Source organism: Gigantopelta aegis, unplaced genomic scaffold, assembly GCF_016097555.1.
Source record: "Gigantopelta aegis isolate Gae_Host unplaced genomic scaffold, Gae_host_genome ctg2871_pilon_pilon, whole genome shotgun sequence".
NCBI classification, from domain to species: Eukaryota; Metazoa; Mollusca; class Gastropoda; order Neomphalida; family Peltospiridae; genus Gigantopelta; species Gigantopelta aegis.
The window spans coordinates 54,970-73,134 of NW_024533072.1; the positions used below are offsets into that span (position 1 = coordinate 54,970).

General features: G+C 33.4%; 1 protein-coding gene across 1 annotated transcript; it reads left to right on the plus strand.

Moving 5' to 3' along the window:
- Positions 1-2: 2 nt before the first annotated feature.
- Positions 3-16,050, plus strand: LOC121391718 (ankyrin-1-like). The gene is made up of 4 exons (XM_041523250.1): positions 3-8; positions 2,456-2,609; positions 13,447-13,634; positions 14,455-16,050. The coding sequence occupies exons 1-4, from the start codon at positions 3-5 to the stop codon at positions 16,048-16,050; spliced, it is 1,944 nt and encodes a 647-aa protein (XP_041379184.1).
- The last annotated feature ends 2,115 nt before the right edge of the window (positions 16,051-18,165 follow it).

The following is an 18,165-nucleotide window of genomic DNA, read 5'->3' on the forward strand; positions in this document are numbered from 1 at the left end:
TGATGGAGGTGAGTGTCTAGTAGTAGTAATAGTTAGTATATGTTTATCTCCTGATATAGGACTAGCTATCTTACTTTCCTTTTCTTCTATCACGTCATAAATTATGGAAGAATTGTAAACTTCGTATTTTTGTAGCAGGATCTTCTCGTAACATTGACAGTGCAAGTTTGAGGTAAGAAGTTTGATGGTTTATAAAATACTCGATCTCTTATCATCTCTCTTAAGGATGACCTCTCTACTTCGTAAATTTCGTATTTGATTTCTCCTGATGTTCTTGAAGTTACTGGTATTAATAACAGACCTTCTAAAGACAAGTACACACTTACTAGTCAATGATATAGATGTGTAATGTACAAACTATCATTACTGTCTTAGTTCTAACTCCATGTGTTAGAGATATACTGTTAATGACTTGTCTACTATTTTCTCTAGTATTGATCGTTACTTAGCTCTTCCATTAGATGAAGGTATTGATGAATTTAGTTTAGACAAGAAGACACTCAAACAAATCAGATTAGGAGAAATGTTACATAATCATTCATCTGAAGCTAGACTGATTGTAATGGTAAGTGATATATATTACATACTTTGTTCATCTAATATAATATGATCTTGTTTATATAGTACTATACCAGTACCTCAACGAGGTGGATCCTGTAGACAGTACCTGAGTTGGTTAGAGAGTCTTAGTTATAATTTTACCTCCTATACTACTGTATGAGAGGAAACCAAACATCAGTACTTACCTTTTACTCCTAAGGGGTGTGTCTGGTTTACAAGAGTGATTATTGTATTGTCTATTATTCAATGTCTTGATCTTTTTTTAATTATTTTAATTATAGTATGTACTCTAATATTAATATGTTTATTAACTATATAGATCCTTACATGATGTATTTCTTATTCCTACTATCTGTTAACTTCGTAGCTCACCTCTAAAAATTAATCAATAATGAATTGATAGATGTAGAACATAGTATAAATATATTGACAAAATTATATAATATATATATATTGGATTGAATTGAACAGAATCTAAAGCTATAAAGAGGCAAAGTTTTGAAGTGCAGAGAAGATTCCTTTTGGAAGGGAATTTGATGTAGCTTTAGAAATTATACTTTGGTATGCAAGACCGTCAGTCACATGATAGAAGCATTTTGATTGGTTGGTAGAACCTCCAAGTTTGAATATGAGTTAGCCACTCTCCTTCTTGCTGAGAGACTATCATAGGGACTTTCCTGTCTTTTGTTAAATATGAGTCACAGTCTTACTGTTGCTAACTTTTTATTAGCATTAGAAAAGGAGAATGATTGGCGTACACTGGGTATCTTTATGGATATAGAAGATTGTATATTGGATGAAATTGAACGTCTATATGGTCCAAGGAGTCCAAAGATGTAAAGAGGAATATTTAAAGGTTTAAAACGCAGAGAAAAGTACCCCACATGGGAAGAGATTACTGAGGCTTTGGACAAAATGAGAAATCATGCTCTTGCAATGGAAATTCGTGGCAACTATTGTTTAAAATCATTTACTACAATACCAACTCCTGAATTAAGTATTAATAGTGACAGCACAGATGTTACTCCTAGCCGGCATCATGAATCATTTGATGATACAAAAATGTATTTAGTTAAAGAAAAAACTGTGAGAGAACTGGAAACTTTACGCTCAAGTTTGGCAAATTAGTGGATGATGTAAGAAGGCAACTCATATCAATAAAATAACAGTACAAAGCTTAAGAACTTATTCTCAAGTCTATTTGCAACTGGAGATGCCTTCTGAATTCACTTCTATTAACAAATTTTTTGAGACTCTAATTCCACATTTTTGTTTTATTCAGTACTATTGTCTTGAGGATTTAGTTGCTAGATTTTTAGGAGATTGTAAATCCATTAAGGCAGCATTTGAAAACTACAAGAAAGAATTAGTGAAATTTAAAAAGTCAGCTCCCATCAAAAGTCTTTGTAATCAAATATCACTGGAGATGTCTCAAGGAACTAGAAGTGTTGAACTGAAATTAATGGGGTTTTGGTCCAATGTCACTATCGAAAGGTTTGAGAAGTTAGTAAAATATCTCATTCAAAAACCAGAAACTCATCTTGGTAGAATATCTGTTCGAGATGGTTGTGTACTTATTAGTTGGTCTGTTCTTCCTAATGTGTTAATTGAGGACTTAGTTACTGGTTTAGTTTACTATAAAGAGTTTATGTCTTCAGTTGGTATTATTTCTCTAGTGGTATGTGGTAGAGTTATTTTTAAAAGGGATTTACCTCGGGATTTAAGCATTTCAATTGATAAAGTTCTCTTAAGAGCTTTTAAGGTTGGATCAATTGATGCAGTCAATCTTATTCTATCAGTGGATGAAAATAACATTTCAATATTAGGCCTAGATACACTACTTTTTACTGCTAGTAAAAATGGATTCACCACAATTTGCTCTGCTTTCCTTCAGTATGGAGCAAACCCTAACATACTGACTAAAGATATCACGCCTTTAATGATAGCTAGTCAAAATTGTCATCATGAAATTATAGACCTGTTATGGAAGTATGGAGCTGAGGTCAATTATATTGGACCTTCTGGACATACAGCACTACACATGGCTTGTTATGGAAATCATATCAAAGCAGTAGAGACATTGTTATTACTGGGTGCTGATCCTTATATAACTGATATGTTTGGTCATACTCCAGCATATTATGCTACTGATAAAACATTAACAAAAATTATCAAGATACTATCAGTCGATATGAGTTATATTCTACCTTTGACTATGATATCTCAACATTATCATCACTACCACAACCATTATCATTACCTACCTTTGATAGATCTCCTCTCCTATCATCATACAAATCACCTTATAGCCAATTTGATGTGATAGTTGAATTGTCACCACAGTCATTTGATGTTGCTACTTCATCTACTTTGAATATATTTTTAGTCAGAATATACCTGTTCAGGACTATTTTACTCTTTTACATTGTTCTTCTTCTTCTAATCATACATCTAGAAGCTCTATTAGTTCTATTGTATCCAGATGTAGTGCATATTGACTTACTTCATGTAGTAAGTTTATATACATAATCTTTGTATAATAATGCAACCTATACATACGTATGAAATAGTATTTATTGTAACATTATATTTTCATAAGACATTTATTTTAAGATGTATATTACTCTCTCTAGTTATCTGGTCTTGGTAAGTTACGTCCTAATACTTTAGTGATTGGTTTTAAGAGTAACTGGAAGACCTCTTCACAAGAAGACATTGAAGAATATGTCAATATATTACAGTAAGTGGGTATATGAAGAATGGAGTGTATATTTCTTGTATAGTGATGCATTTGATCTTCATTTTGGTGTAGTGATCTTTCGTTTAAAAGCTGGTTTTGTTGTCACTAATGATGACCAATACTTACCATCTCATTCTATTGGTCCTACTCAACCACAAAATGACAATGGAAAGAGTAGAGTGGTTACTGATGAACATACTTCTGATAATTCTCCTCCACTAGAATCAATAGGAGAACAAAGAGAGAGTATTCAACCATTAATACCTTCATCTTCACCTAATTTAGCTGACTCATAAGAAATTTAGTACATTTATATTCTACCATATTCTGTTGATAGTAAAATATTATGAAAAACTCACTGGAAGTTTCTTGATCAATGGTACCTCTTGATTGATGGTAGAATTCTCTTTTCTATCCAATACGACACAGTAAAATATTATGAAAAACTCACTGGAAGTTTCTTGATCAATGGTAGTTCTTGATTGATGGTAGAATTCTCTTATCTATCCAAAGCAACATAGTAAAATGTGATTAAAACTCACTGGAAGTTCCTTGATCAATGGTACTTCTTGATTGATGGTATAAAATTATCTTTTCTATCCAATGCGACATAGTAAGATGTTATGAAAAACTCACTGAAAGTTCCTTGATCAATGGTAGTTCTTGATTGATGGTAGAATTCTCTTTTCTATCCAATGCTACACAGTAAAATATTATGAAAAACTCACTTGAAGTTCCTTGATCAATGGTAGTTCTTGATTGATGGTAGAATTCTCTTATCTATCCAAAGCAACATAGTAAAATGTGTTTAAAACTCACTGGAAGTTCCTTGTTCAATGGTACTACTTAATTGATGGTAGAATTCTCTTATCTATCCAAAGCAACATAGTAAAATGTGTTTAAAACTCACTGAAAGTTCCTGATCGATGGTACTTCTTGATTTATGGTATAAAATTATCTTTTCTATCCAACGCAACATAGTAAGATGTTATGAAAACTCACTGGAAGTTCCTTGATCAATGGTAGTTCTTGATTGATGGTAGAATTCTCTTATATATTCAAAGCAACATAGTAAAATGTGTTTAAAACTCACTTGAAGTTCCTTGATCAATGGTACTTCTGATTGATGGTATAAAATTATCTTTTCAATCCAATATGACATACTAAAATATTATGAAAAACTCACTGAAAGTTCCTTGATCAATGGTACTTCTTGATTGATGGTATAGAATTCTCTTATCTATCCAAAGCAACATAGTAAAATATTATGAAAAACTCAATGGAAGTTTCTTGATCAATGGTAGTTCTTGATTGATGGTACAATTCTTTTATCTATTCAAAGCAACATAGTAAAATGTGTTTAAAACTCACTGGAAGTTCCTTGATCAATGGTACTTCTAGATTGATGGTAGAATTCTCTTTTCTATCCAATGCAACACAGTAAAATATTATGAAAAACTCACTGGAAGTTTCTTGGTCAATGGTACTTCTTGATTGATGGTAGAATTCTCTTTTCTATCCAAAGCAACATAATAAAATGTGTTTAAAACTCACTTGAAGTTCCTTGATCAATGGTAGTTCTTGACTGATGGTACAATTCTCTTATCTATCCAAAGCAACATAGTAAAATGTGTTTAAAACTCACTGGAAGTTCCTTGATAAATGGTACTTCTTGATTGATGGCAGAATTCTCTTATCTATCCTAAGCAACATAGTAAACTGTGTTTAAAACTCACTTGAAGTTCCTTGATCAATGGTAGTTCTTGATTGATGGTAGAATTCTCTTTTCTATCCAATGCGACACAGTAAAATATTAAGAAAAACTCACTGGAAGTTTCTTGGTCAATGGTACTTCTTGATTGATGGTAGAATTCTCTTATCTATCCAAAGCAACATAGTAAAATGTGATTAAAACTCACTGAAAGTTCCTTGATAAATGGTAGTTCTTGATTGATGGTAGAATTCTCTTTTCTATTCAATGCGACACAGTAAAATATTATGAAAAACTCACTGGAAGTTTCTTGGTCAATGGTACTTTTTGATTTATGGTAGAATTCTCTTATCTATCCAAAGCAACATAGTAAAATGTGTTTAAAATTCACTGGAAGTTCCTTGATCAATGGTACTTCTTGATTGATAGTATAAAATTATCATTTCTATCCAACGCAACATAGTAAAATGTGTTTAAAACTCACTGGAAGTTCCTTGTTCAATGGTACTTCTTGATTGATGGTAGAATTCTCTTATCTATCCTAAGCAACATAGTAAAATGTGTTTAAAACTCACTTAAAGTTCCTTGATCAATGGTACTTCTTGATTTGATGGTAGAATTCTCTTATCTATCCAAAGCAACATAGTAAAATGTGTTTAAAACTCACTGGAAGTTCCTTGATCAATGGTACTTCTTGATTTGATGGTAGAATTCTCTTATCTATCCAAAGCAACATAGTAAAATGTGTTTAAAACTCACTTGAAGTTCCTTGATCAATAATACTTCTTGATTAATGGTAGAATTCTCTTTTCTATCCAAAGCAACATAGTAAAATGTGTTTAAAACTCACTGAAAGTTCCTTGATAAATGGTAGTTCTTGATTGATGGTAGAATTCTCTTTTCTACTCAATGTGACACAGTAAAATATTATGAAAAACTCACTGGAAGTTTCTTGGTCAATGGTACTTCTTGATTTATGGTAGAATTCTCTTATCTATCCAAAGCAACATAGTAAAATGTGTTTAAAACTCACTGGAAGTTCCTTGTTCAATGGTACTTCTTGATTGATGGTAGAATTCTCTTATCTATCCTAAGCAACATAGTAAACTGTGTTTAAAACTCACTGGAAGTTCCTTGATCAATGGTACTTCTTGATTGATGGTAGAATTCTCTTTTCTATCCAAAGCAACATAGTAAAATGTGTTTAAAACTCACTTGAAGTTCCTTGATCAATGGTACTTCTTGATTGATGGTAGAATTCTCTTTTCTATCCAATGCGACACAGTAAAATATTATGAAAAACTCACTGGAAGTTTCTTGGTCAATGGTAGTTCTTGATTGATAGTAGAATTCTCTTATCTATCCTAAGCAACATAGTAAAATGTGTTTAAAACTCACTTGAAGTTCCTTGATCAATGGTACTTCTTGATTGATGGTAGAATTCTCTTTTCTATCCAAAGCAACATAGTAAAATGTGTTTAAAACTCACTGGAAGTCCTTGATCAATGGTAGTTCTTGATTGATGGTAGAATTCTCTTTTCTATCCAAAGCAACATAGTAAAATGTGTTTAAAACTCACTTGAAGTTCCTTGTTCAATGGTACTTCTTGATTGATAGTAGAATTCTCTTATCTATCCAAAGCAACATAGTAAAATGTGTTTAAAACTCACTGGAAGTTCCTTGATCAATGGTAGTTCTTGATTGATGGTAGAATTCTCTTTTTCTATCCAATGCGACATAGTAAAATATTATGAAAAACTCACTGGAAGTTTCTTGGTCAATGGTAGTTCTTGATTGATGGTAGAATTCTCTTTTCTATCCAATGCGACATAGTAAAATATTATGAAAAACTCACTGGAAGTTTCTTGGTCAATGGTAGTTCTTGATTGATGGTAGAATTCTCTTTTTGATCCAATGAGATGTAGTAAAATCAGTATTAGAAATATGAAAAAAATAATAGCTGAAAAGTAATGTCAATTTGGATCACAATAACTTCCTTTATTAACAAACCTGTGTCCACTAGAATGAATGGAAGCTATAGAAAAGAAACTAAAGATAAATAAGGCCCGAAGATAGTGACTCGTGAAAAGCTTATTAAATTAGAAAATATGCAAAGCAATACAAAATTTATATTCTCAAAAAGTTCAAAATTGGAAATAAACTAGAAAACTAAGGTGTCTTTTAATCCTCAATGTCAGTATAATGTGAGGCAATATTCAAAAATAGGCCATATTTGAGAAGAAAATGAAACATATACACACTGTCTTTAAATGCTCAATTAAATCAACAAAATTGCTTCATAATGAATGCCAAACATAAAATACGTGACGTTTTAATAGCATGCACTATATATGCCAACATTTAAATGTCTTGAATGTCCAAACTCATAAATGTAAGCTGTCTTTTAGTCCAATAATGCTAAGCTGTCTTTAGCTTAATAACTATAAGTTGTCTTTAAATGCCAGAGACCTGACCTCAATAATATTCTCTTTAGTTATTATGATAAACTATCTTTAAAAGCCCATGTTCAATAAATAATGAATGCCTTGTGCTATCTTTGCAATAAGCTGTCTTTGAAGCTCTCTGTAAGTCACCAATAGTCAATGAAATATTACAAAACTAATGATAACTTAATACTAATCTGAAGATGATGAATTGATATTTGATCATAGCAATTAATTCAGAAGCAATATCAGAAAAGCTCTTGAAGCTAATGCTCACAGTGCAATGCAGTAACAGCAATAAACATAATAGAGTAATAGAAACTAGTCCTCATGTACTACGGGTACACAAAGGTATCACTAGTTTCTACAATACATTATATATTAGGACTTCCATCTCCTTATAATGAACTGTATTAGTGCCTAGTTCTGTTATAGAATGTAGTAGTACAGTTACTGTCACATAGCGTACAGTTACTAAACAAAAAGACAAGGTAACTCACAGTTTTGAAGGAAGACAAGCAAGACAAGACAAGCCACAACAACAACAACAAATAAAATTAAATAATACAGAGGTGTATGTGGACATAATACACCCAGTAAAAGCTGGGGAAAAACTATAGACCCAGTAAAAGCTGGGTTGACTTAGGTCACCCAGAAAAATCTGGGTAAAAAGTAGATGGGCCACAAAAAAACTAGCCTACATGCTCAAAATGTATCAATTATCTAGACCTAAGAAAACTAGGAGCACATGATACCTTGTTGATCATGCACTCCTATCAAAAACAAAGATAGATGACCCAGTCTATAAAAACTAAGTGGTGGCCCAGTCTACAAAAAACTAGATGGCCCAGATACCGTCAGGGTCAAAGCCAAGCTATGGGGCAGAAATGATTCTCTTACCGAAGCGAACACACAGTGATAACCCAACTGAGCACAAACAAATCCCTTAGATACAGCGGTGTATCAACAAATGGACTTGTAACAGAACATAGGGAGATGGAAGTCTATATTGTCATGTGTCGTTAACATGCAAGTCTTCACTTTAGTCCATCATATGTATGTTGTCCATCATGCAACTACCCAATACATGAGACAGTGTACACTACATACATGAACAGACTTACAGGTTACAAATAATAACCAACAATACAATATCCCTCAATAAAATCACAACTACTCCAGAGTGGTACACAACATGATAGCTCACAATAACAGAGGTAAGTGACGCAATTAAATCCAAAGTTTTAATTGTCCTATAGATATAAAAATAAAAGATACACACTGGATGATAGAAAAACAGCTATCAGGGGCTAAACCAGTTATTGCAATGATACATATATAGAAAAATGATTTTAAAACAAGAATAATATTTAACCCTCACAAATATATAGATTAATTATTTTAGTTATTTCTAACAAAGTGCATTTCTTTTTTGGGATGCTTCACATTCACAATTAATGTACTAATTGAAATACTACAGTTATACATAAGACCTATCATGAATGTAACTTTATACTAATAAACACACTAATATTAAGGGAGAATGAAGACAGCTCTATACTAGTTGACAACATAGACTATATGTAGTGGTACTCACTTTTATCTTCTCCTGTCAGAATATAATGTAGAGGGCATGGTCTGAAGTAGTCATCAGTCTTTTGGTAAATTACAGCATTAGTTTAGGCTCCATATGTATACAATGAATAATGTGAGTGTTTGACAACGACCAACTATTAATGATCCTCCTGACATTATTGGGCAAAGATTGTTAGCAAGACTGAGTAACATCAATAGAGACAATGTCCTAATGAAGAGGAAGAGATCATATAGAGTGAAGAACTAATGACAGACTTAGCTGTGAATAAAGGCTAATAAAAACTAAATGTGTCTTTGTTAGTAAAGGTCTACTTTATTTTTATGGTGCAAGAATGCTCAGTTCTACTCAATATCAACAAACAAACAAATAGACTTACTTGTCCATCATCTCTGTATAAATGTTCCAACATACAAACACAACTAAATAACGAAACTGCAATATTGCCCTCTCTGAATTGAGAAGTTGCATAAGACAACACTCAGAATACTAGTCATGATCAATTGCGTATAGCTCTTCTCCAGGGACCAATGCTGGGATAAAACACGGTAGTTCCTTCAGAAAATTAGCAGAAGAAAGTACCTCTTCTCCAGGGATCAATATTCACCAGCTCTGCATTCAGTCAAACAGAAGAACAGTGCAGGTTTGTACTGTTTTTATACCATGTTTTTCCCGGGTTTTATTTTGAGCATGCGCAGTAAGATACAAACTAGAGCAACTTGTCAGAGAAACTGGTTTTACCAGTCACTGCATTGTATAGTAGGAACAATATGAAATAGTTTTATTTTGATAAGCACAATGGATGTGTTATTATCAGAGTAAAGTAATCCGATTGGTCAGTGGGATCCCGCCATGTGGATGTCTTGTGGCTTACAATATATTACATCATTCACTCAATTATTAAAAATCAATTTAAAACCTGTCTATATGAGATATAAGATTTAATAGACAGGGCAATTGGCCCTTTTACACTGAAAACTATTTAAATGGAACATATCCATTTGACTATCAGAAATTCAAGTCTACAATTACAGTTGACTTTCCTTCCAGTCAAAATGACTTCTCATTTTAGGCTGTCTAGATTAGCATATAACATTATTGTTTTGAGGTGTGGCTCACAGGAGAAAGGATGAAGTATGGGAAAAGAGAAAAGCAGGAGTTTTAAGAGGTGTGTGTATGTAATGTTCTTATCTATTTTATTTATATATGTGATGTAGCTAGTGACAGGTGCTTCAAAGGTGAGGCAGAAGAGACTAGTGGTCCATATCTGATAAGACTCCCTGTTGACTGGCAAGAGTAAGTACTGGTATAATTCCAATCCCAAACCCTTGGTGTCTGAGAATGGGTCTGAACTATTATTTGTATTATCATTTCATAGGCTGAGCATTAGTAATGTTTATGTCACTAGTAAGTGTGTTCCTGATCAAATGGAGGCTGTTAAGGTAATTATGACCAATAATATTAGGGAATTTGCTATTCCTCCCCTCAGGCTTATCATTGAGATAGAAGGAAGGGTTGGCTCTCTCAAACTATATACTGATCAGTATTGATTTCATCAAATTAGGAAGTCTTAATTGATTGGGTTGATAGAAGAAACTTAAGTCTCATTCTCACTACAAGCGGAACAGGATTCAGTCCAAGAGACATTACACCAGAAGTAGTATTTATATAAAATATTACTTAATATTTAGTTGTTTTTGTAGGCAACTGAACTATTATTAGATAAAGAGGCTCCAGGTTTGGTTATTGCCATGATCAGTAAATTCTTAGAGATTACACCAATGACAATGTTGTCAAGGTAACATATTTATTGAACTTGTTTCATGCAAGACTGATTGTTTTATTGACCTGTTTGTGGTATTAGAAATAATTGTCTAATTACTAATTTACCAGGTAGCAAGAAGGGTTTAGAAGTAAGAGAGTGTGTTGTGTATGTGTGCATGAGAGAGAGAGAGAGAGAGAGAGAGAGAGAGAGAGAGAGAGAGAGAGAGAGAGAGAGAAAGAGAGAGAGAGAGAGAGAAGTCTAATCTTTTTGTTTACATATACAGGAGTTTTTACCATTTTACGACCAACCCTACCACATGCTCTGGGTAATTCTAAGAGGTAGCTATTTTACTGAACAATTTAGTACAAATATAGATCTATTATCTGGATCACATTAACATGTCCACCAAACACATCAAGAAATGACTAGGACCAAATCACATGATGTTCACATGATCCCACATCATTCATGTTCTCATGGAAATATTAAACTCACACAGGGACATGAAGTATGACATTCACGGTTTCACACAAAACTCATATTGTCTAACAAATATTGGTTTTTTAGCAAAGGAGGATTTCCATCCAGTGGCACTGCGTCCACATCATTCTCCCTATCCTATGTTATTAATGGATGAAGCACTTCATGTGATATCACAAAATACATCCTCATGTCTACTAACAGAACAGAAATCTCTTGTAGGTATGTTTCTTTATTTTATTTTGGATATTAGAAGAGGTTAATAATATGTTACATTATTAGATGGTTTACAATGTGTCTTGGCAGAAGATATTATTGCTGGCCAACCCTTACCTCCTTTTCTAGCATCCATAAAAGATAGTTAAAAATTATGCTGTTATTAGTAAGTCATCTTCAACTTTATAGGTGCTGATGGAACAGGTGGGAGAGACGTCTTGGCTCCAATTCCAGCAGGTGAAATGGTAAATATTTTTACATAAAAACTTATGATATGTCTGTCTAGTCTAGTATTACAGTAGTCTTTGGGAATGTAAGTCCAGGTGGTCCTCTACCTAATGGTGCAGATGCTGTAGTTATGGTGGAAGATACTGAGTTAATAGCCAGTACTGATGATGTAAGTGTTTTGGTGTGCTAAGCTAAGATGATAATTATTGTTTTTGCCAGAGGAAAATAGAGAAAAAAATAAAGATCCTATCCTCAGTCAAACCAGGACAAGATATTAGGTACTTCTTCTCTAGTTATCATAGTTATAATTATATATTATTCTAGACCCGTGGGTTCAGATATCGCCAAAGGTGATATTGTATTGGAAAAGAGAAGTATATTACGACCATCTGAAATTGGATTAGCTGCATCTGTTGGAGTAACACTACTCACTGTCTATAAAGCTCCTCAAGTGGCAGTATTATCAACAGGAAATGAAGTGATTATTATCTATTAATCAGTTTGTCTGTTTGTCCATCCATTCATTCATTCATTGTATGTATGTCCCATCCATCTATCTATCTATCTATCTAGGTTATTGATCCAGGTAAAGTGTTGGGTCCTGGTCAGATTTATGACAGCAATTGTTATTCATTATTTGCTGCTAGTCAATCTGATAACTTGTAATTTTAGGTAATCCAGTGTCAGCTACTGTCACCTTTTATTTGTTTGTGGATGCATAACTCCCTGAAATAGATAAATAGACAGGAATAAATGGATACATAATACTATAAAATGGATAAATAGGGAGTATAACATACCACTTTGGCTACCATGAGCTACAAAATACATTAATTGTAAATACATTAATTGTAAATACATTAATTGTAATGGTTAATGGTTTTATTGATGTGTGGTGGTTATATGATGATGGAGGTCAGTGTCTAGTAGTAGTAATAGTTAGTATATGTTATCTCCTGATATAGGACTAGGTATCTTACTTCCTTTTCTTCTATCATGTCATAAATTATGGAAGAATTGTAAACTTTGTATTTTTGTAGCAGGTCTTCTCATAACATTGACAGTGCAAGTTTGAGGTAAGAAGTATGATGGTTTATGAATACTCTATATCTGATAGATATACTGTTAATGACTTGTCTACTATTTTCTCTAGTATTGATCGTTACTTAGCTCTTCCATTAGATGAAGGTATTGATGAATTTAGTTTGGACAAGAAGACAGTCAAACAAATCAGATTAGGAGAAATGTTACATAATCATTCATCTGAAGCTTGACTTATTGTAATGTAAGTGATATATATTATATACTTTGTTCATCTAATATAATATGATCTTGTTTATATAGTACTATACCAGTACCTCAACGAGGTGGATCCTGTAGACAGTACCTGAGTTGGTTAGAGTCTTAGTTATAATTTACCTCCTATACTACTGATGAGAGGAAACCAAACATCAGTACTTACCTTCTACTCATAACAGACTAAGGGGTGTGTCTGGTTTAGCTAGAGTGATTATTGTATTGTCTATTATTTCATGTCTTAATCTTTTTTAAAATTATTTTAATTATAGTATGTAGTATAATATTAATATGTTTATTAACTATATAGAATCCTTACATGATACATTTCATGCTCCTCCTACTATCTACTGTTGAACACCTTATCAGCAATAATGAGTCACAGTGTTACTGTTGCTAACTTTTTACTAGCATTGGAAAAGGAGAATGATTGGCGTACACTTGGTATCTTTCTTGATGTAGAAGATTGTATATTGGATGAAATTGAACGTCTGTATGAGTCCAAAGGAATCAGAAGATGTAAAGAGGAATTATTCAAAGTTTTGAAACGCAGAGAAGAATACCCCACATGGGAGAAGATTGCTGAGGCTTTAGACAGCGTAGGAAATCATGCTCTTGCCAAAGAAATTCGTGAGAAATATATTAATTTATCATCTAATGATCAAAGTAGTAGTATTGAAGTTACTCCTAGTCTAAGGGCTGTAGATCTCCAAGTTAGGTCTAGTAATGTAAATCCTATTAAAGTGAGTACAGTCAGGAAACTAGAAAAGCTACATGTGAAATTTGCTAAACTAGTAGATGATGTAAGAGAGCAACTCAATGCTAAAGTATCAGTAGATAGTTTACGAATATTTATTCGAGTCCATTTACAATTGGAGATCTCTCATGAAATCACTACTATTAATGAAGTTTTTGAGATTGTATGTCCACATTTTTGTTTTATACAATATTATTGTCTTGAGGATTTAGTGGATGCCTTTCTAGGAGATTGTGAGTCATTGAAGGATGGTTTTAAAAACTACAAGAAAGAATTAAAAACATTCAAAAAAGAAGCTTTTATCAAAACTCTCCGCAGTGAAATTCAAGAAGAGATATCAAGAGAAAAAGGTCATATTGAACTAAAATTAATGGGACTTTGGTCCAATATCACTATTAAGAGATTTTGAGAAATTAGTTAAGCATCTCTTTCAAAATTCAGAAGTACATCTTGGTAGAATATCTGTTCGAGATGGTTGTGTACTTATTAATTGGGCTGTTCTTCCTAATGTGTTAATTGAGGGCTTAGTTACTGTTTAGTTTACTCTAACGAGTTTATGTCTTCAGTTGGTATTATTTCTCTAGTAGTATGTGGTAGAGTTTATTTTTAAAAGTGATGTACCTCAAGATACAAATATTACCATTGACAACATTTTCTTGAAGGCTGTTGAGGTTGGTTCAGTTGATGCAGTTAATCTTCTACTATCAGTAGCTGACATTAATATTAATGACCAAGCCTATACCCATGATCAAGCTACAGCAGTTTTTATTGCATGTATGAATGGCCACTTAGCAGTTACATCTTCACTCCTCCAGTATGGAGCCAATCTTAACATAAAGAGGAAGGATGGTATCACACCTCTTATGATGGCATGTTTCAATGGACATCTTGAAGTAGTAGAGTGTTTGTTAAAGGCTGATGTTGAGTTACATGCTCAAATGGAAAGTGGTGCTACAGCAGTATATTGTGCTAGTCAAAATGGAAACACTGCAATTGTTTCTGCTCTCCTACAGCATGGAGCAAACCCTAACATACCTACAAAGGATGGTAGCACACCTCTTATGATAGCAAGTTTCAATGGACATCTTGAAGTAGTGGAATGTTTGTTAAAAGCTGGTATTGACTTAAATGCTCAAATGGAAAGTGGCGCAACAGCAGTTTACTGTGTTAGTCAAAATGGACACACTGGAATTGTTTCTGCTCTCCTACAGCATGGAGCAAACCCTAACATATCTACAAAGGATGGTAGCACACCTCTTATGATAGCAAGTTTCAATGGACATCTTGAAATAGTGGAGTATTTGTTAGAAACTGATGTTGACTTAAGTGCTCAAATGGAAAGTGACACAACAGCAGTATATTGTGCTAGTGAGAATGGACATACCACAATCATATCTGCTCTCCTCCAGTATGGAGCAAATCCTAACATACCTATGAAGGATGGTAGCACACCTCTTATGATAGCAAGTTTCAATGGACATGTTAAAGTAGTGGAGTGTTTATTAGAAGCTAGTGTTGACTTAGATAGTCAACTGGAAAGTGGCGCAACAGCAGTATATTGTGCTAGTGAGAATGGACATACCACAATCATATCTGTTCTCCTCCAGTATGGAGCAAATCCTAACATACCTATGAAGGATGGTAGCACACCTCTTATGATAGCAAGTTTCGTGGGTCATCTTGAAGTAGTGGAGTGTTTGTTGAAAGCTGGTGTTGACTTAGATACTCAAATGAAAAGTGGCTCAACAGCAGTATATTGTGCTAGTCTGAACGGACACATAGCAATTGTCTCTGCTCTCCTCCAATATGGAGCAAACCCTAACATACTTACGATGATTGGTAGCACACCTCTTATGATTGCAAGTTTCAATGGACATGTTAAAGTAGTGGAGTGTTTGTTAGAAGCTGGTGTTGACTTAGATACTCAAGTGGAAAGTGGTGCAACAGCAGTATATTGTGCTAGTGAGAATGGACATGTTGCAATCATTTCTGCTCTTCTCCAGTATGGAGCAAACCCTAACATACCTACAAAGGATGGTGTCACACCTCTAATGATAGCAAGTTTCAATGGACATCTTGAAGTAGTGGAGTGTTTGTTAAAAGCTGGTGTTGACTTAGATGCTCAAATGGAAAGTGGCGCGAAACAGCAGTATTATATTGTGCTAGTCAGAATGGACACACAGCAATTGTCTCTGCTCTCCTCCAGTATGGAGCAAACCCTAACATACCTACGAAGGATGGCAGTACACCTCTCATGATAGCAAGTTTCAATGGACATCTTGAAGTAGTGGAGTGTTTGTTAAAAGTTGGTGTTGACTTAGATGCACAAAAGGAAAGTGGTGCAACAGCAGTTTATGGTGCTAGTCAGAATGGACACACTGCAGTTGTGTCTGCTCTCCTCAATTATGGAGCAAACTCCAACATAATGACCAAAGATGGTATTACACCTTTAATGATAGCTAGTCAAGAGGTCATCATGAAATTATTGACTTGTTTATGGAAATATGGAGTTGAGATCAATGATATTGGACCTTTTGGAAATACAGCACTACACATGGGTTGTATTGGAAATCATATCAAAGCAGTAGAGACATTGTTATTACTGGGTGCTGATCCTTGTATAGCTAATGAGTTTGGTCATACTCCAGTGTATTATGCTACTGATGAAATATTAACAATTATCAAGATACTATCAGCCGATATGAGTTATATTCTACCTTTGACTATAATATCTCAACATTATCATCACTACCACAACCATCATCATTGCCTACCTTTGATAGATCTCCTCTCCTATCATCATATAAATCACCTAATAGCCCATCTGGCAGGGCATTTATTCATTATCAGAATCTACCTGGTGGTCAACATTCTCCTCCTTTATATCATTCTTACTCTGTTAGTCATATGTCTACAAGTCATCATCTCCTGAACATTCTGCAAGATCTAGAGGATCTAGAGGGTCTCCTGGATCCACATGTAGTCCATATTAATTGTATTTACCTCATATATAGTTCAGTATATGTAGTAAGTTTGTATATAATACATGTACTAATTATATGATTTCTTTATAATTAGGTAATACAACTCATTATTACATAATACTTCATTTATACATGTAAGTATATGACTACATTATATGAAATAAATACAGTGATCATATTCTCCTGTTTTTTAGATCTCATTACTAATTAATGATATATACTAAAATGATCTTCATTAAATTTACATGAAAAGAAATGATCCACCTAAAGTATTTCAGGTAAGCAATATGAACTAATCTAAGTACATGTATTATATATTGTTGTATAGTGTGTCTTTCAGGACAAGATCTTTTATCCAGTGGTTTGGTAAAGGATGTTGGAATGGTACTGGTAATTAACCTATTATTATAGCATTGGGTTGTATTGCTATTGGTAAGTACATGGTCCTCCTTCATCTCGTCCTGATATGACTTACCTTTTTTTTTTCCATCAAGTATCACACAGTAGTTGTACTATGATCTGTGGACAAGTCTTACTGGTTAGCAAAACACGTTTATCTAGTATTGGTTTAAATATATTTAACATCATATTACCTTTTGGGTGAATACTAATACCCCACCATTTTTTGAAAAAAATCAACAATGTCCATAAATTTCAAAAATTTAAGAAAATTATTTAAAGTTGCTTCTTTTTTGTTAAAGATTAGCCTCCTACAGAACTGTTGAACCCCAAACACCCCTGGAGTTAAATTTTGGCCCACTGTTTGGGAAAGAGAAGAGATATTAATTAATCTTTCTTCAAAATTTTAGGAATAATTATCTTGACTCCTAAAAAATTTGAAAAAACTATCGTATATACTGGTTGAGTCTTGATCACTTTTTTTCTTCATCCAATATCCCAAACCACTCACGATTAATGGAAATTCTTTTCATTCAAACGCAACCAAATTATTTTATAAAAACTCATAATTCCTATCAGGTATCTTGGTTGAGGTTAAATTCTTTTACCAATCGACACAGTTTTACGAAAAACATGGAATTCCTTGTCAGGTTTCTTTTGTGGAAATTCTCTTTTATCCAATTTACGGTAACAATTATAAAAACCACTGGAAAGTTCCTTGAATCAATGGTATCTTGGTTGTGGATAGAATTACTTTTCTATCCAATCGACACGTTAATTTTACAAAAACTATGGAAGTTCCTTGAATTGGTATTTTGATTATGGTAGAATTCTCTTTTTCTATCCATTACGAAACAATTATGAAAAACCCTGGAATTCCCTTAATCAATGTATTCGATGATGGGTAAATTCTCTTTTTTTCCAATGCGAAAGTAATATTTGAAAACTCACTAATTCCTTATCAATGATTTCTTGGTTATGGTAAATTCT